Raw genomic sequence first — 20,374 nt, 5'->3', positions numbered from 1 at the left:
GCCATCATATTTAAAAATTTTTTAAAAAGTGATTACTGTTCTGCCCAAACTCCTACATTGAATGCAAATTGATACTGAGTTAGGAGTGAATGGCTTTATGATGATAACCTGATTGAATTTTGAATCATTTATTTCTTCTTATGGTAGAAGCCATGATAATATTTCTTGATGACCAGAGGCAAGCCTGAATTCAGATGACAAATTTTTATGATGGATTGTCACTCTTTCTGTGACATAAAGTAATTAGTGAAATCTGGTTTTGGTGGTTACCTTTTTGTGTTTATGCTACGTACTCTGAGCTCTGGAAATTAAGTCTTAAGAGTTGTGTTGGTTAGAGGAGCTTGACTGAGTATTTGCAAACACATATGCATTTGGAGATGCAAATTTCCTTAAGTAGTGGAGCCATACTGGAAGAGGTACACAAAGTAATGGAAATGCCACCTGGTGGTACCTAAAGCTTCTTATTTACTTTTTTCAGTGTTGTTTTATATTGCAGAAAATGTATAGCCCCTGGAGAACAAATAGTTCTTTCCATCTACTACCATTTCCGCTTCAAAGCACATTTTCCCCATTATTCTGTTGTGTGCTGCTGACCTGTTTTCATCCCTATTAGCCAAAAATTGCTCTTGGCTAGAAAGCCAGTCCAGTTACTGTAGGAGTCATGTAAAGCGGTACGGGCCAGACGCTCTCCATACAGATGTTAAAGGATTCCTTTTGGCTTTGATGAACAAAGAGGGTCACACCCTCTTTGCCAGAATGTGAGATTCGGCCTCATATTCAAAGTCATCTTATTTAATGATTTTTTTTTTTTTTCTGTTTGAACTTACCTCTGCCTATGTAAAGTGTTACTACTGGAAGTAAGAGATCAGACTCTGGGTCTTTAGGAATGTTATATTACTGTCTGATATCAATCATTTACACTTGTCGTTTGCTCTGCTGTTGCTTTTAATGCTTTAGATTGCATACTACTTCACTGTGGTTGCACTGAAAAGGACTTTGCTCCAGATTGGTCTTTGTCATGTCGGAGAGTACGGATGGCAGTTGGAGCGTGATGGGCATTACTGTAACTGTTTTTTAAAACTTTTATTTCTGCAGACTACCCAATTAACTGTAATGTGAAACTGCCATTCATCTGTGAAAAAAATAATGCCTCCTTACTGGAGAAACATGATCCCAGTTACCGCCCAGTCAGAGGAGGTTGCCCTGAAGGTTGGCATCCGTTCCGGCATAAGGTATGGAGATAATACAGATCAATCATCCTTACCTATTTTCATAGTCCAGTAAGCTGGAGTTACCTGCTGAAAGAGGTGAGGAAGTAGCCCCTGTGTTCAGGAATGAACTAGGAGGTGGCTTTTGAAAACCATGTGCAGTGATTAAAATAATCTCCCCCACTTCTCTGACCCTTCTTTAGGATTGATGGTTTCTTAATTTCAAATCTGTAATTTTCAGGTTTCTTTGCTTTCCCATCACCACATGTTTAGGTCCAAGAATGTTGGTTGTATTGTCTAATCTTGGGCTCTGCTTTGAAAGAAGAGAAGGGTTAGAAAGGGAGAGGATGAGGTTTCTGTGGCAGAACCTCTTGATTCTCTCGCTGAGTAGTCAAAGGCAGGCAGCAAGCTGGCAGACACTCTGCTGCCTAAGTTGCCTTAAGGACTTAAGAGAGTTAAGAATTAGAAGCAGCTTTTAAGAATGAACCAACAAAGGTCAGAAGCCATAGTATGGTATATTGCAGTACTATGTTTTGAGGCAGTCATCTAAAGTCCTAGTGAGACTGATTACTGTTATTTGGCCCACCATTATTCTGAACATAAGAAGGAGAGCGCATCAAATCTGCGCATTACGTTGTGTCGAGGTTTCCAAATGTACTTCACATCATGCAGAATATAGCTTTTGAGTTCCCGTGCAGTTTGTCCCAAAAAGTAATTCATTACAATACAGGTTCCTGGCCCAACCCTGTCTGACTTTAGAGTTCATGTGTGAATTCTCATTCTTAAAACAGTATGCGATCCTCATGTAGCCAACTAAAAATTACTGAATTCTAATCCTCAGTGAATGAGGAGTTAGTCAGTGGGATTATTCATCATTTTATATTTAGCTGTTCTGTTGAATCTAATCAGAAATGCGTGCAAGTAGTATTGGTTACCTTGTTTTCTGAGAAAAATCATTGTAATTGCATGAAATGAGAAGAGAGTTTTTAGGGTTGGTTTAAGAACACTTTCTTACAAGTTATTTCTTAGGAAGCAATGGTATGATGAAAATCAGTTTAATGATGTTTATTTTGCAGTGTTTTCGAAAGATGAAACACGAATATTTAACATTTAGTGCAGCTAATGAGAAGTGTGTAACTTTTGGAGGCACTCTTCCATCTATCTCAAATCAAGCTGAGCAAGGTATGATGGTGAACTGGGGGCACTTTCAGTATGCAGCTTCTCTTCTCAGTATAGTTCTTAAGAACTTGAGCATAAAATCTCTTGGTTATCTGCAGGCATACTGGGAGCATTCTAAAAATCCAGGACCCGTTAAAAATGTGTTGTCTATTATTGTTTGTGTCACTGGAAACATAACATGGAAATGCAGTCAGTAAACATTTGAGCCAGTTCAAAGAGCAGCTTCTCTGTATGATCTTAACCTGTTAGAAAAAATTGTAAAACCTTGCATTGAGAGGATAGAAGGGTCACCGCTGAATGAACTCCTCACAAGTTTTGCTTTGCAAATTAAAACATAACTGAGAGTGTAGACTTTGCACTGTGAAAACCACATTAGGAGCTGCTCCCAAGACAAGCTCAGCTGTCTGTGTGGGAACAAGATGGCAAACACAATGCTTGCTGGAGCACATAGGACCCTCTGTGTCTAAGCGTGCTGAGCAGCACAGTATGGCACTGTGTCCAAACCAACCACCTGCAAGCTCTCCAGGACACTGCTAGGAGGATGGAAGGCAAGGGGACTGCGAAACTCAGAGTTGTTCCACCTTTGGGACCTGCCTCTCAGCTGTCATGTACACTAGAGTTATTGAGGTAAATGCAGCGAGGAAGAAATGCGTTCATGTTGGCTGCAAGTAATGTTCAGCAATAAACTGCTGAATGAGACAGCTGTGTTTGCATCTATATTCTTTTAGATAACCAACCGTTCTCTGCAGGTCTGTCTGAAGTAGCTCAGTTGAATTCTGCAATGTGCACAGTGCATATTTATAAGCAAATAACCTCTTGCGAAATGGAATATGGAAAATGGACTAGGGAGGCCATTAGTGTACCCGCAGGCAGCAGCTGAATAGTAATTTTTTTCTACTGCTGTTATTGGGGAGGAATAGAGCTGTAACCATACAGGAGTATACATGTCTGAGACCTGTGTGGTTTTGGCTGCTTTTAAGATTGTAAAAAAGCATAGCCATTCTGAAAGGTTACGTAGCACGATCTTTTGTCTGGTTTGGTGGAGTCTGGAAGTGTTTGTTGTAGTTTCTTGTTTTTCTTTCCCCCCTGTAGTGGAGGCCACCTGTATGGACAGAAGGCACAGTCCTATTAAAGAAGGCTAGCTCTGACATGTAAATCTTCAGTGGCTTTGTTTAGCTCAGAAAATAGGCTGAGGCTAGTCTGGCGTGTAGCCAATGGTTAAGAAACGTCAGCAGTAGCTAATTACATAGCGTCAATTTGTCTTCCTAATCTATACAAGCTCAGTGAATGCCTTTGGTGCCTGGGGGGTTACCGAAGCCTGTTGTTTTGTGCCAGAATGCTCACTAAGAGGGGGTCTGGTTTAAGGTTTTCCTGGATGCAATTTTTCCCCAGTAAACCTGAGTTCCTTTGGCCTGTCCTGCTTTCTCTGATGGTGGGGTGGGCAAACTCTGCCAGAATCCAAGAAAAGTTTCTGCTTCGTGGCATATGGCAGTAGGAGAGGAAGGTGGGAGGTAAGACTTCCTCCATCAATTCAGAGAGGCCAGGAGAGAGCTCTTCTATTATCTCTGCAGGGCAACAATAGAAGATCTTGCAGAACTGTGGAAAGGCAGCTTCTGAAATTTGGATATAAGTGCAAGAATACAAAGTAGTGAGCAGAGAAACAGGTTAAATCCACTACCTGCTCCTCAGCTGAGAATTTGGAGGACAAATACCAATACTCTGCTCCTTTTTAGATAAAATCAACATGAAAGGTGTTCTCTTATGGAATGAAGGGATAATAAGCGTTTGGTGGCAATCGTAAAGGGCTGGGAAAATTAAGTTAATAGAAACGGGGGTTGCATTACATTATTTATATGAAGTGTTTTTTCAGAGGTTTACTGTTGTTCTCTGAACCACAATACGTACATTTACTGTTCTGCCCAACAGATCATATAACATCCTTGCTTCCTGGTATGCCAAAAGATATTTGGATTGGTTTGCAGTTTCTGTTCAGCACAAAGGAAAACAAATGGATAGATGACAGTAGACTGACGTATAGTAACTTTCACCCACTCCTGACAGGAAGATTAAGGAAAATTCCGCTGGACGTAAGTTTTAACTTTTGAATTCTTTTGACTATTGAATAATGAAATTTGGGCTTTGTCAAAAAAAAAAAAGCCAAAAAATATGTAACAGACCAAATCCCCCAGTTAGTGGTTTTAACTGGCAAACAAGGTGACTGACGGTAATGGAGTTCTCTTTACCATTATATGGATGTACAGCTTCTGAACTGAGGTATGAAACGCTGAAGGGTGAAGGAAAAAAGGTGAAAACTTTTTAATGACTCTTCAGGAATGTCTACTTGCAATTTAAAGACTACATGAAAACAGTCATCAAAAAGATGTCATCAATAATTCTTGGTTCTGTTACACTTAGAATGCATCTGTGAACCATTATACGTCGGTATTTTGCTCACTGCTCGACCCAAGGTGAAGCATAACAAATGTAGTCGAATCACACCGACAAAAAATATTTATTTCAAGCATTAAATCTTTTCATTTTATACTCTCTCCCGTATTTAACTGATGAATTCTTTTTGAGTCCAGACCCCTGGTAGTGTTTGTAAAATAGGTAAGCTGTATTGCACCACTCCTTTGAAACTTCTTAAACAAGTTCAGACAGCTCGGGTTCTCCTAGCCTCATGTTACCTCACCTTCTCTACACAAGAATGTTTACGCCTTATTTGAGTCTGATAAGCATATTTCTGGGTTTCAGCTTTTTGATGAAGAATTTAACAATCAGTGTGGTGTAATCCTCAATGATCCCAAATCACAGTATGTTGGAACGTGGAATTTCACTGCTTGTGCTGACAGGCACTTCCTGGGTATATGCCAGCGGGCTTCAGGTAAGTCTGAAGAGTCAAAATAAATTAGAGCTAGAGTTCTCAGTTAAGATCCATCTGCCAGGAGACCTTTTAATGCATGTAAATTGTTGCACTTGAAGAGCAAGATTCTTGCAGAGACTGAGCAGGTAAATTTTGGAAAAGCAGAGTGTGGAGGATGGTCTGGGACCTATTTTATCAGCCATTCAGAATTTTCCCTTTCTTTTTTCATTACCCAGTTCAGAGGGAATCTGTTTTCCTGAGAGACTCTGTGTGGTTCCCTTCAGCAGACAGGGCTTTACTGTTCTGTGGGTATAGAGCTCGTGTACATCAAGGGGTGAAACAAGTGACTCCTTTTTCCTCTTCAGAGCTGTGGAAGCAAGAAGCCCTGGGAAGGAATCTCACAATATTTCCATCCTCCTTAAACATATCCTGTGGGTTTTAGCACTATCAGAATATGTGGTATCATGTACTCTTAATGGTGAAATCAGTATCCCCAGAGCAAACCTTGAGGGCATATATGGAGTGATAATTTGGAGTGATGCAGTTTTCCCTAGCTTCATACACATCCGTTGGCGTGAGTGGGTTTTCTTAATCTGAACTAAAAATAATCTACTGATGCAGCCATGTGGGTTGGTCAACACCAATTGCTGGGATCAGATCAAACGCATATAGCTATTATATGCATTTAATTACTGCTGTAGGTTAATGTTCAGCATACCCACTTCTGCGTATGTTCCTCTATGTAAATAATCCTTTTAACTAACTGATGTGCTATCTTCTAAAAAAAAAAAAAAAAAGTGTGCAAAACACCCACCTTCTTAATTCTCAAATAGACAAAGAGATTCCTCCCTCTCCCCCTCCCACCTCTGCCCCTACCCCCCAACACAAAAAATCTTCTTTATTCAGTGCCAAATACTTCAGAAATTCCAAGTGTCCAGATTGGAAGTCTGGATGGAAGAGATGTAATCACAAAAATTTGAAAGGGGGATTTCTATTAATAGGAGGTTGACAATATAATCTGTGTAGATCAGTATATTATTAGCCTGGTAAGCACATCTTCCTAGCCACAGCTGGAGAAGCTGCAATGAGAAGAGTTTTTGGGCTGCCAGGGAATGTGTCTCGGTATGCTCTGGTCTTGCATCATTATTGTATTGGGGATCTACAGATAATTCAGGTTGGAAGGGACCTCAGCAGGTTGCAGGGACAGCTGTGAGAGAGTCCAGGTTGCCCAGGGCTTCATCCTAGGGAAAAAGATGATTCAGGTTGCTTGGAAATTTTGGCAGAACTTGCAGAACTTCTTGAGACATTAATCATCAGCAATTACTTATTTCAGAAATCGACACTTTCCTTACTACCTTGTTTCCAGTTTGGTACACCTTGATGTGTGATGGCACCCTTGGTTCCATGATTCTTTTTTAGTAGCTGTTTACTAAGTGAAAGTGTTTGTCAACAGACATAGACCACTTCAAACAATCTGTTTCAGCCTCATCACTTTTCTGATCTATTGAAAGCTGTAAATTGTGTATTAACATCAAATTAATATTATGTTTCTGTCTTCCTGTGTTTTGGAAAATGGCCTTGTCAGCCTATCAATCAGCCATTTATACCCTGCTATTTATAGCGTGATTTATTTTTCCCCCACCCCCTGCCAAGTGAGCTTTTTCTACTTGAGATACTTTAAATGTCAGGGGGTTTCTCCCTTTTGGAGAGACCAACTTATTTTTGGTTGTGTGTAAAATTTGGGGGGGTTACCAGGTTTGCAAGCTTTAATTTACCACCCATGGGAATGTTTGCACCTTTTATTAACTGCAGTTGCTGTGCATCGCTGAGCTGGGTGCCTTCACTATGATGCTGATAACTGTGATAACGCTCAGCGCTTTGAACGCAAATAGTGCATTACGCCCCTCCCTATGCAAGGTGGATTTTCTGCAATTAGTTAAGCACGTGTGGAGGCAAAATCAATTCCCACTATACCCATGGATGGAAGTAAGGAATTTGGGAACTGTGCTGTACACTGTGAGATCTGCATAGACAAGATTTGTGGCCCATTAGATTCGCATAAGCATAAATCTAGAGGCTCCAACAGAGATGAACAAGTCAAGTTTAGCTATTGCTATATGGCAGCAGAGAGAAGTTGCTCTCTCCCATTCTTGTATTTCATTAAAGTTATAGAATATTATTGTAATTCAGTAAATAAATTCTTAACATTATTTAGCAGTTAGCTAAAAATAGAAAATATAAAAAGATATGAACCTAAGTTGAGAGATAAAAATAAATTGGCTGAAAATAGTCCTTTTTTCTTTTATGTTTTTTCTATCTAAAATGTCAAAGATGTTTGCTTTTAATGATAATCATTAGCATAATCTACTGTCTAAGAAAAATTTTTTTTTTCCAGGGGAAATTCAAACAGGTTTTTCTGTTTGCTGCAGAGAACTTGGGAGTTTAAAATGTCTTCCAGTGTTTAACCACCTAATAACTGGATTTCTTGCTTGCTTATAGAAACTGCTGATAACCAGACGCAGCAAGTCCTCAATGAAACATTGAGCTATCAAAATGTTCAATACATGGTAATTCTGAAGAATTTATCCTGGAATGATGCGATGGCTGTATGCATAAGTAACAAGATGCAGCTGGTTAGCATCACAGATCAGTTCCAGCAGGCTTTTCTTGCTGTTCAGGCTGCCCTTCGTGATTACCCCCTGTGGATTGGACTCTTCAGCAGAGATGTAAGTTTTATTTTCCTTGCAGACTTTAAAGTAATTTTTAGAGTTGTGTGAAATAGAAACTGGGATAAAGGGATGCAATGAAAAATTGATTTCTGGGATAACTGTTTTCATTCAGGGATAACCATCTGAAGGGGGAGACCTTATCGCTCTCTGAACTACCTGAAAGGAGGTTGTAGCGAGGTGGGCGTTGGTCTCTTCTCCCAGGTAACAAGTGATAGGACAAATGGCCTCAAGTTGCGCCAAGGGAGGTTTAGACTGGATACTAGGAAGAAATCCTTCACTGAAAGAGTTATCAGACAGTGGAATGGGCTACCCAGGGATGTGGTCGAGTCCCCATCCCTGGAGGTATTTAAAAGACAGGTGGACAAGGTGCTTAGTGACTAAATTTGGTAGTGGACTGGTATGTGGACTCGATGGTCTTAAAGGTCTTTTCCAACCAAATGATTCTATGATTAATGTTCTAAATCTCTGGTTCTCCAAGTTACATAGTTGTTGAACTCCACTGGACAGGTTGATGATGGTGAGACATTTCTTTTAAAATATTATAGGATGAAGGGATATATTGTAGGGTAACAGCAACATCGATTGCTGAATTATCTTTGTGTGTTTTGTTAACGAGTGAGTAATTAGTGTTGCCATTTAGTATCATCGCCACTGTTTACAGTACCACTCTAGAAAGACAACCCAAAATCTCCTTCAAAAGGGAGAAACTAGATGTGGCAAAATAAAATCCAAAATGAGTCATTGAACACTTCTGGAGATACATTTCTAAAGCTTAACTTAGACTCTGTTGTTACTTCATGGTTTTGTGCCTCTGTTTTGAGTTAGAGGGATACATCCCTGAAACAGGCTGGTGGGTTTTTCTTTTTCTTCTTTGTTGTCTTTGGAAAAGTCAGTGCAGCAGTTACTGCTTTGCCTCTATTAGCCAGGGGGCCTCTTGAAGATCTTTGCTGTGGACTGAGAGCTTTCTCAGCTGTTAATGAAATGGCTTGGGCTTGCTTGCAGGGTTTGTCTCTTTTGTGAAGCGCATGAGTCTTGAGGTAATTGCAAGAAAACGGTTAAAGTTTATTTGAGAAGTGCTTTACCTATAAAGGCTGGTGGTGCTCACTCAGCATCTATGGTGTTACGATCTTCCTTTGTCAGTAATGGGCTACTGAATATTACAGGCAAAGTAGGGGGAAAAAATAGAAATTCAAGTATATACTTTATGGAGAATATTTTTAAAAGGTAACGGGCATTTAATCTAAGTGAAGATGGGGAAACCAGAAAAACCTATCTTCCCTTCTCTTTTGAATCTTTATCTGTAAGTGAATTTCAAGTAATTCCTTTTGCTGCCAACAACTCAGGCATGCACTAGCTTTCCACTATTGCAACACTTTGTTATTTGAGCACAATTAAAAAGTCACATGAAAGGAAATTATAATGGAACTGGTCAACAGAACTCATTACTCCAGTGCTGGAATCATAGACACAAAAGAAAGATACAAGATAAATTAAATTACAAAGCAGCAGGGGGATTTCCCAAAGAAAACTTTTAAATGTAAGATTCTTAAAGGATGGCATACTTGATGTCTGAGGTGTTTTTTTTTCTTAATCCTCCTGCATCCTCCAGGGCAGGAACGCTTCTGATTTATTAAATCAGTTAAGTATTTAATAGATTACTTTCAACTCAGTGTGGAGTAACTGAGACTGGGCCTTATTCTCAGATATTATTGGTTTTCCAAGACCAGCTAATTATATCCACCATTGATTTGCAGGTGCAAATGATGTAATTTGGACATCTCACTGGCCAGGCCTTCCATAAGCACAGTAGTTAAACACCAACATGTGATAATTTGGCATCCACTTCAGCTAATTCATATTTTTGCAACGCAAAACTTAAAATAACGAAGCTTGTTATATTGTGAGCAGCAGGTCAGATTGTGAGGGCAGTGGAACACTTGCAGTTCCCACCAGCAACGTTGTAAATGCCTTGCCCATGTAAATGTATTATCGTGTCATTTTCTGCGCCTGATATTTTGTTACTATGTAAGCTCATCCCTTTTCTTACACAATGCTAGGGTGGAAAACATTATGGCTGGCTGGATGGGAAGCATGTTAGTTTTAGTCGCTGGTCTGAAGATGATGAAGAAACAAGCGAAGAATGCGTGTTTTTGGATACCGATGGCTTCTGGAAAACTTCAGACTGTTCCTCTGAAAATCGAGGTGCTATTTGCTATGCAGCAGGAAGTATGTATCCCAGTGTAGTGCTTATAAAAGATGGATTTTATTTTATTATGAAGGATATTTGATAATTGCATATTGTAAATACAAATTTACAACTTCTTTAAACTTGTATTTCCTCAGACTGATTTGCATGCCAGGAAAAAAAGAAACAAACTTCAAATAGGGTGGCATGCACCTGCTAGTATTAATCCACATGTTCCTTACAAATTAATTTGGCGTGGGTGCTTTGGGCCAGACTGTACCCTGCATATTGCCACTGATTCTACCTTTGCACTGTTTCTGTAAGATTGTTGCGTACTAATCTCTCACTTGCACGTGGAAGAAGATTCAGCAACCTCTGTACTATCTACATCTTAATATTAGGACCTCCTGAAATCCCTTCAGACATGGAAATCTATACAGGGTGGAGGTACATGACTACATGGAGAAAAAAGGTAGCAGGTAGACACTGAATTGAAAGGTGTAAATTTACAAGTCACCTGCAGTTCACAAAACTTTTCTAAATATATACCAGTTATAGCAAGACAGGTAGGAATATAGCAGGACGTCTTTTTGGGGAGGATACATATGTAGCATGGCCCCTTTCTGAAAAATAAGAAAGATCTTTCTGAGCGATCATAACAGATTTCTTCCCTATGAGACCATTATAATTTGGTTTATTTTTTTTTTTTCCTATGAGGGGACACAGTTAAGCTGTTGTACATACTGAGTCACAGTGAAGTGTATACTTGGCATTGCGGCATCCTTAACTATTTTGTGCTTGCAGTCTGAGCAACCACAGGAATAGTCCTTCTCACTTCTCAAGTATTAGATGAAGCCATAGAACTGAGATGTGTTGCCAACTATGAAGTAGCTTACTTGTTTTGGTGATCTGCCTTCATACAAGAGGCAGTAAGAGCTTTTAGTTATTGGTCCACGCTTAGCACTTTTATGTAGGGATTTTATTCTTAAGCCTCTATAACGCAACGATTACAAGAAGTTGTAAGCATCTGTATTCTTCAATAATACTTACTTCAATAATACTTTTGCTACTTAAAAAAAAATCACCTCTATGCAGAAACTGAAAGCAACAATGTGTTACACATTTGTCTTGCCTGTTTTTTAAATGGTACCTGGAAGTGGTTTGTGGTGTGTCAGGTTAAGCGTTGGTCCTGAATGTCTTCTTTCCCTTCCTTAGAGAAGACTGAAAAGGAACAAGTTACACAAGTGAAGTGCCCACATAAGATTAAAAATACACCCTGGATATCATTTAGAAACAATTGTTACACTTTCATGATAACAAAAAATAGATGGAGAGAACTGAAATCTCAAGAAGCTCATCATTTATGCAAGAAAATGAGTAAGTACTTTGTCATATTACAGGTATTTATGGGCTGATACCAGCTTGAGGGAGATGAGTTTTAGATCTGAGTCACTGTCTTGCAACGACAGCAAAGTGAGCGTTGATAAAGGCTGTATCATTTGGAAACGTTCATTAGTGTTGTGCTGCCTGATGCTGTTTGCCCTTGCGCTACTCTGGTAAAAAGTGCAAGAACACGGGTAGGAGACTTTGAGAGGGAGATGGCTGGGAACTGTTGAATTTTGAGCTCTCTGAAAAACTGGAAGGTTGGGAGGTTTATCTCTTTAAAATATGCAAATTTTAAATAGGTTGGGCAATTGTTATCCCCTTGGCAACATTCTGGCTGTACAGTCACATTTACTTCATGGAGGGTTTTTTCCCCTTTGCTGTGTGGAACACTCAGGTGAACAAAGTAAACAGACTGAGAATAGCCCAATTCAGACAAGCATCTGGGCTTTTCCTGTCCACCCTGAACAAAGCGTAAGCTTAGGAACAGCTTCCCCCTTGTATTAAACCATTGCTCATGGCACTTCAGACATGCATCTTTCCAACTGTTTTTATTTTTTACTGATTGATTTCAGTTCAGTCTTTTTCTTAATATTGTTTCTCTACTAGGCAGTTCAAGAAAATCAGGAAAGACTGCTGATATTTTTATGTTCTATGCAGAGAATTTTTACTGCATACAACTTGAAGTGACAGTAGAACCCACAAATATCTCTGGAGCTGTTGTCTTTCCTTTATCCACAAAAACAGGGGAAGCACTGTTGATAATACCTTTGAAAATTGTTTTTGCACTGTTCATTTAGTGATTATGTTATAAAGATGTAGCCTTTACATTCTTGACCTATCTGTGATAATTATTAACAATAATAGCAAAAAAATATTTGTTTTATAACTGAAAGGTGAATTTGTAAGAGAGTAATTGAAAAAAATTTTCAACAGACCCAGAAGCGTTTGTTCTGAGTGTTCGAGATGAAGAAGAGAATAACTTTGTTACTGAGCAGCTTCGTTCATTCAGCGGTCTGGCTATGTGGGTCTGGCTGGGTGTGGTTTATGATGACAATGGTAAGATTTAAGGGTTGTTTCTTTTTTTTCTTCTCTTAACTGGATTGGAGACAAAGTTTGAAGCATTTTAAGTGCATGTTTCTTGCATGTTTCAGTATACAACTAAAGCCAATCCAAATGCAAAGGTATAATAATGCTTTATATTTGTATTTATCTTCCAGAAGAAAATAACTGGACATGCTTTCTGTTTGAGCGATAATTAGATCCCGTATGTTCTGTTTAGTCTAGATTTGATTTCCCTGGAAAGCAGGACTTAAGGGCCTGGATGAGTAATGCTAACATATTTAGCATTGTATATGGAAATGATTTACAAGTAACTTAGAGCATTGCTGCATTTTTTCCAAAGTGGATATCTGTTCGTCATTAATATATTCAAAGTTAAATGGTATTTGTACAAGTAATGCCAATGTTTTAGTAAATAGGCAATGTTTTCCACAGATAAAGTTCTCAAGTGGTATGATGAAACTCATCTGACTTACAATAACTGGAGGCTGGGAAGACCTAACATAAAGAAGAACAGCTTTTTTGCTGGTGTAAATCTTGATGGTTTTTGGGATATTTATAATTATTCTCAAAGTTGGCATGCTCATCACTATAACGTGTATAGTATTCTCGCCTGTAAAATCGAAAGAGGTAAGTAGTAGAGAAGATTTATGTCTAGTATTGGAGTGTTGGATGAGGGTCATAATTTTAAGTCCTGGTTCTGCAGTACCTGCTATATAAAGCTTTGATTTTGCAGTGAAATACATAGCACAGCTGTCACGGGCTTCTGGGGTTATATGGTCAGTCTGTGCATCACTGCTGTAATATCCTGATCGGGAGGAATGTGTTTGGTGTAACCCTCCATCAACTGCTCACAGTGTTCCAAGTAGCAAAAGATAACTCACTTGATGTAGGTGGCTTGCACTGAACATCTTAATGCTTGAATTACATTGATACAGATGGATTTTAATGCTTTCTGTATGTTCCTAGTGCCATGAATGAAGTGCACTGAACTTGTTGTCATCTTACTCTTTGAAACAGGACCCCAACAGCACAAGTCTCCATTGCCTGAGTCTATTCCACATGGAAACAGAACATACAGGATCCTTCAGAAAAAGTTAACGTGGTATGAGGCATTGAGGGAATGCAAACACAATAGGAGTGATTTAGCAAGTGTACACAGTGAATCACAACAGTTATTTCTAGAAGATATTGTCAAGCAAGATGGCTATCCTCTGTGGCTTGGGTTGTCTGTTCATGATGTAAGTATATACTGCTGGTAACCTCCGTAACAGAGCTTGTAAATAACTTCCTGCGCAGGATATGAAATATTTTCTGCTGCTTTTTTTCCAGTTTTTTGGAATTTCTATTCCATTTAGTAAATTACCTACTTTTTCAACCCCATGTAATATATGTTGAAGTATATTAAATTTTAGTGTGTGTAGCCACGCTGAGATGTTTTTCCATATCCTTGAAGTTTTGAAATGATAATACAAAGGTCCCACATTATGCCTTGTGGCACAAGCAAGTGCAATTTGCAAGACTACTTGTAGAGGATCCAGATTTATGGCCCTCTGTAGAATCAGATTCCATTAGCAAATACAATCAGACAAGGCTGTATGGAGCCTGTTTAGTCCAGGGCAGGACTGGCTCTCTAGCAAGTTGCGCATCCCTTCTCCCAGGAGCATAGTAAGAGACAGCTGCAGATATTCTTTCTGGTCTGCTTAACCTTGGAGCCAAAAGCCTGTGGCCCCAACCCTGCTCCCCAGACCTAGCCAGGGTAGTTAATTGGCAAGAATACCCCTCTGTGGAGAGAGGTGTGTGGTTTCTGGTCCTCGCTATACAAAAAAAAAGATGTGCACAGGCTGGAGGGGGTCCAGAAAAGGGCCACCAAGATGATCAAAGGACTGGGAAGCCTGCCATATGAGGATAGGCTGAGAGAACTGGGTTTGTTCAGCCTTGAGAAAAGGAGGCTTGGAGGAGATCTCATCACCATGTACCAGTACTTACGGGGTAGCTACAAAGAAGATGGAGACTCCCTTTTTACAAGGAGTCACATGGAGAGGACAAGGGGGAGTGGACACAAGTGGCTCTTGGGGAGATTCCGATTGGACATGAGAGGGAAATTTTTCACAAGAACAGTCAACCATTGGAATAATCTCCCCAGGGGAGTTGTTGATTCCACCACATTGGACGCTTTTAAGACTCAGCTGGACAGGGTGCTGGGCTCTTGCCTAGATAGGTTGGACCAGATGATCCTTGAGGTCCCTTCCAATCTGGTATTCTATGATTCAGTGATTTCTATGCATACCTTTACCCATCCTTTGGTCTGAAGGGGTCCCTCCACTTCTCACAACTGACACTTCATTGTCATGGGTTTTCAGCAGCGTATCTGAAGTAGGAGCTAGCACAGCAAACCGTTCCAGAGCTGGCCAGCCTTACTCATTGAGACCATCTCGGCAGTTTAGCAGTTTGCAACACATCTAATAAGGTTTGTAGCAAGGAAGGCAGACTGCTTAAATGAAACAGCAGGATGAAATTAAGTAAAGTGTTCCCTGTACAGTAAACCAAGGCTAATTTCAGGTTTAAACTTACAAACATGCCCCAGTTTCTCAGTTCACACAGGTAAGCAGGATTTTTATGTTGAGAATTGATTGGGAAATGCAAACTGTGTTGTACATTTATTTAGTACAGATTTAGAAAACAAAGCACTTGCATTTTATCACTCTACAAAGGATAAATATTCCTACATGACTTACTAATGACTGGCAAGATTTAAGCCATAACCATATGCAGTGGTTTAAAAGTTGTGGGTTTTTTCTTTAATTAGGGAAGTAAAGCTAATTTTGAATGGTCAGATGGAAGCAACTTTGACTACTATCCTTGGGAATTAGAAAACTCAAATACCACGGAGAACTGTGTTCTATTGCATACTAAAGGATCTTGGAACCGTACAAAATGTACAAATGTTGCTGAAGGTGCCATTTGCTATAGCCCTCCAAACAGTAAGTGTTATTTTTAATGTTTTGTGTAGTTGTCCTGTGTATTCTATCTTTACATTTTTAGAACTAGAAACTACTATACATGATTCCCTCTTTAAGAAGAGTTGTGTATCAGGAACAATAGAACGCTTTTTAATACTTAAGGGAGGTCAATTTGCTCCGTTCCAGTGGTGAAAATCTAAAACAATCCTGGTCACTTTTTTATCAACTGCGATATGAATATCAAAGTGTGTGTATCTTTTCTGAAATGAAACCCATATCAAACACATACACCAAACTTCAAAACCCCCTGAAAGGCAAGAAAAAATGATTCCCAAGTCTTTGGGACTTTGCCCTGTGCTCATTTTTAAATAAATTAATCTATGACACATAGAGATGGAATGTAAACTAATTGAATCATGGTGGTTGTTAGGAGAAGTGGTCCTTGTTAATACTTACTGTCCTGTTACTACAAAGAGACCAAGTGCAAACTCCTGCAGCAGAAATAATGCCAATTTCTTTGTCTTTTCAGAGAGACAATTACAGCCACAGCAAGTGAGCAGAGCCACGGGATGCCCACAAATTAGTGGTACCCTACAATGGATACAGTATAAGGATCACTGTTACGCATTTGACATGGCGTTCTACAATTTTTCAGTATATAATGCAGAGGATGCAAAGAAAGTCTGCCAGAAACTGAGTATGTTTAAGACTCTCTGTCGCATTACAACTTGTAATTAGTCTGTTATTCGAAAAGGGAAGAAAAAAAACCCAACAACCAAAAAGCCTACACTGGTTATACTTTAGTTTTTATGCTTCTTTATTTTAGGAGAAGTAACAGCAAGCTTTATTTTTGAACACATGATTAAGGTTCTTGGTAAAACTCCGCAATGTGCTGACAGTTTGTTTGGTACATCATGGATATCTGCAAGTAAAATGCAGATAGCTGTCTAGAGAGGACTCAGAAATTTAAGGCTTACAGTTTGGAGGAAACCATTTTATTTGCGTGCAATTAACTTTGTAACAAAGTTAGTGCTGTTAGCAGTGTTTTCTTATTATATCCTTTCATTAGCTGCTTGCTAACCTACCAAATGGTTCGAAGCGCATACTTTGTAGAGATTATGAAGGCACATAATATCACTAAAAAACTTAATTTTATGTCAAACTAAAGAATTTTCTCTCTTCTTTGATAAGCTGTGTGGGGAATTGGATTGTGGAAGATGATGTTAAGTAGTCTCACGTACATAATTTTTAATCACCTCCTTAGCTTAGAAGCTAGTGACTGTCATAGCTTACTTGTATTGAATTATCTTATGATGAGAAGTTGAACTTGCTATCTAGGATGAAAAAGAAAAGGGGCAAGTATTCCCAGGCCTGGATGCAATTTTATAATCAATCCTGCCTGGACTGGCATTTGAAAGAGAACGTGATCTTACTCTAAATTAAGCTTCTGGCTTATATTTACATCTATTTATAAAGGATGGGTATGCTCTTAGGAGCCTGACTCCAGTATACCCTTTACTCCCTCTTATTCCTTAATTGCTGTAACACTGTATAAAACCTAGGGCACAGTGAGGCATTGATTTAGAAATTAACTTGACTCAGCAAAACACCGAGTTTCTGTTCAACTGTATTTTTGAAAAGGGCTTATTACTTGGACAAGACTAGCAATTCTGACTGTGGCGTATCTTCTGGTATCTTGCATGTATGTAGTCCACAGCTGCACTAAGTTTATTCCCATTTTATTTTGTATGACCTGCTTGAATAACCAGTCATCTGAAGCTGTCTTGTGTAACACTATGCTGTATTTTAGGGAGTTGGGGGGTTATGTCTTTATTCTGCAGGTTACTTCAAGCTAATTTTACAAGCCCAGATCAGCAAATCTTTTCCCATAGTAATTATTCCCACAGAAAACTCAATGCACAAGCACCATGAAAAAAATCTATGAAGTTGTAATTCCGACTGGTTTTCTCTTCCCCTTAGATCCTTCAGCAACCCTTCTGACTATAGTGGATGCTGAAGAAAATGCATTTGTGAGCAGACACATAAAGGAAAATGATCTCATCACGAGGAATGTGTGGCTTGGCCTGGCTCAGAGCTCTAAGGGTAAGAAGCAGCAACCACGTATGTGCATGAGTGTTTTGTGTGGTAAATAAAAATGCATAAATCCTCAAATAAGAATACAGTTTTGTAGGGTTGATAGTACAGTACTTCTGCCCTCATTTAGCATTATAAAGTTCTTTCTAGCTTAAGTCTCTTCCTGTTGCACGCTTAAGATCATCAGGAGTCACTGAAACTCATTTCCCCCAACTCTGTCATTGGTGCCTAATGGTTAAGCTGCAAATGCATCAAATGCTAAAAATCTGGAGAAGAGGTATGGCTAAAAGTGATGTGTTCATATTTATTGCTTTTATTATACAGGATAGGTTGTCAACCATGTTTCTTTTAGAGATGTAAAGAAACCAATAGATTGTGAATGACATTGTGTAGCATGTTTCGGTGATCTAAACTAAACAGTTTATTTTCCCAACAGATCAGTCCCTGAACTGGCTTGACGGCTCATCAGTTAATTACGTCAACTGGGAAAATAAAACTGCAGAAGTCAATGAAAAATGCAGTGTTATCCTGTCCACAACTGGCATGTGGTCTAAAGTTGACTGCAGTCATAGTCAAAGCAGAGTGGTTTGTAAAGCTCCTTTAGGTACGGAAGCATTGATTTTAGCGGAGACTTAATTTCGTAGTGACTATATTCAGGATTTTCTTTTGTTGGTGGGGAAAGTCTGTGTTGAAATAATGAAAGCACAATTCACAAAAGAATCTATCAAGCACCTCTGCCTAAGCAGGAGCCTTCTGTTGCTGTTTTGCCATAAAATTGCATTTTGGGGACAAATTCTCTAGGAATTTAGCTCTTCTGGCTCCCACTATCCACTTAAAGGGTAAGGGACAGAACTGAAATTTCTGCTTAAAAGAGAGCCTAGTGTAGTTGCTAACACTACTTACCACAGGGTCTCTCATGGGCGAGTCTGTGTAGGTGGGAACAGAAAGGCTTCTGCTTGTAAGAGATGCCCAGTAAGCAGGTACTGCAGATTGTGTTTTCAGTCTTGAGGAGGCTTCTGAAAACAGCACCCCGCAGCTCCAGAAAAAGGCTTGGGCCTGGCGTCACTTCCTCATACTCCTCTGCATCCAGGAAAGAAAGCAGCTGCCTGAGCATTAAGCAAGCAAGTTCCTGAGCAGCAGTGGAATCTTTCTGATTCTGCACATGTCTTTGCTGAAGTGGAAATGCAGGAACAGATTTAACTTCATGCTGCTAATGAAGATCTCAACAAGATCTTTTCAGTCCAAGGGAAGCATAATTCCCTTCCACTCCAAGAGAGTCCAGGAACTCATATTCCTGAAGTATACAAACCTTGAAACGAGTGCAGCATTCACTAATTGGTTTTTTGGACCTCTGGGGTCCATTCCAACCTAAACACGATTAGGAAATTAACAACAGAGTAATCAAAAATAAGCTAATAGATGCTGATTTATATGGGAACCTAACTTCCCACGTGATGAAGTGGAGACTATTAATACAGTGAAGCAGTTTGCTTTAACTTCAACTCAACGTGTGCAGTATTAGTATAAAGCTACCTAAGCACCAGCCCCATGACAAAATACTCTTACCAAAACTCTTGAAGAGTAACTATTTGTGTTTTGTTCTGTTACAGGTTCTAATCATACTGGGGTGGCTGTAGCATTTGTGCTGCTAGTTGTCTTGGTCTTGGTTGTTGGATTAGTGTTGTATCTCTATAAAAAGAAGAGTCTTCACTGGAGTGCCTTCTCTTCAGTACGCTATCAAAGAGGGATGAACGATGATGAAACTGATGATGTGTTCACAAAAGATAGCTATTGAGAAACTGTTCTTTCTGGGCAATTTAGCATGAACTTCACTGTGTGAAGCCATAAGGAATGAACTACTTGGATGTTTTATTACTTCTTTTTGGAAAAGTAATAAGAAGGTTATTAATGGGGGCTAGATTTTGTTCTTTTATACAAGTGCAATTTCTATTCAAGTCCATGGTAATTATTTACGTTTGGCCTCAGCCATTTATGGTGTAAGGTTTCTAGAGTTCTGTGATATTTTTTAATTTACAATATTTTTTCTCTTTACTGGAAAGAGTTTTTAATGGAATACTTAATGCCAACAGTACTTCATGCAACATCACCTTAACGAATGCACTTAAAATTGCTATGTGAATTCTGTAACTTTGTACCATTATCCATCAACAACTCTATGCCAAATGATGTACCGTTTTGATATGCTATAAGGGGTTTGCTGCTAGCATTGGGTTACCCTGTAGAAGCTAACACAGAGATGATAAATAGGAGACAAACTCTCTTTGTGTAGCAACTTTTGTAATAAGCAGTTACAAATTTTGATATAGCAGGGGAAAAGGGAGTTACCAGACAAGTAAGTATTCATTAGAATATAAATTTTCTTGTTATAGCAGAGGAAGATCATGTTGTGATTTTTTTTTTTCTGCCCCCAAAGACACACAGAAGAATCATATTATAGTGGTGAGAGAAGAATCTTCCTTAGAATGTACATTTATTTTGAATGAAGAGTTGCAGAGAATACCCTGCACTAAAGCTGTGCCATCTAGGAGTAAATTAAATAAAAAGAGAGTAGTTGAAGCCTGAGACTGTGGCAGGCTGGCAGATCACTACTCTTAATTCCCTGAAGGTGGTAGTGGGGCTAACAAAAATACCCCTTAAGGGCTAACTGCAAGCATGAGCAGAACTCAAGATACGATAAAAGCCTTAGC

At 39.2% G+C, this 20,374-nt stretch overlaps 1 protein-coding gene across 1 annotated transcript in view; it reads left to right on the top strand.

Annotated features, from left to right (window-relative positions):
- The window catches only part of LY75 (lymphocyte antigen 75), a 49,739-nt gene extending 30,011 nt beyond the window's left edge, over window positions 1–19,728 (top strand). Inside the window, exons 22-36 of the mRNA XM_035897093.1 lie at window positions 1,096–1,232; window positions 2,285–2,390; window positions 4,314–4,474; window positions 5,142–5,271; window positions 7,750–7,976; window positions 10,037–10,205; window positions 11,380–11,541; window positions 12,484–12,606; window positions 13,045–13,239; window positions 13,630–13,850; window positions 15,419–15,593; window positions 16,102–16,269; window positions 17,553–17,675; window positions 18,103–18,270; window positions 19,277–19,728. Of these exons, the coding sequence (XP_035752986.1) occupies window positions 1,096–1,232; window positions 2,285–2,390; window positions 4,314–4,474; window positions 5,142–5,271; window positions 7,750–7,976; window positions 10,037–10,205; window positions 11,380–11,541; window positions 12,484–12,606; window positions 13,045–13,239; window positions 13,630–13,850; window positions 15,419–15,593; window positions 16,102–16,269; window positions 17,553–17,675; window positions 18,103–18,270; window positions 19,277–19,461 (2,450 nt within the window). The 3' untranslated portion in view covers window positions 19,462–19,728. The remainder of the gene's footprint in view (window positions 1–1,095; window positions 1,233–2,284; window positions 2,391–4,313; window positions 4,475–5,141; window positions 5,272–7,749; window positions 7,977–10,036; window positions 10,206–11,379; window positions 11,542–12,483; window positions 12,607–13,044; window positions 13,240–13,629; window positions 13,851–15,418; window positions 15,594–16,101; window positions 16,270–17,552; window positions 17,676–18,102; window positions 18,271–19,276) is intronic.
- The last annotated feature ends 646 nt before the right edge of the window (window positions 19,729–20,374 follow it).

Source organism: Egretta garzetta, unplaced genomic scaffold (genome assembly GCF_000687185.1).
Source record: "Egretta garzetta isolate BGI_Z169 unplaced genomic scaffold, ASM68718v1 scaffold577, whole genome shotgun sequence".
Taxonomy (NCBI): domain Eukaryota; kingdom Metazoa; phylum Chordata; class Aves; order Pelecaniformes; family Ardeidae; genus Egretta; species Egretta garzetta.
The sequence above is the reverse complement of the archived record's forward strand: the minus strand, read 5'-3'. Positions and strand labels throughout refer to the sequence as shown.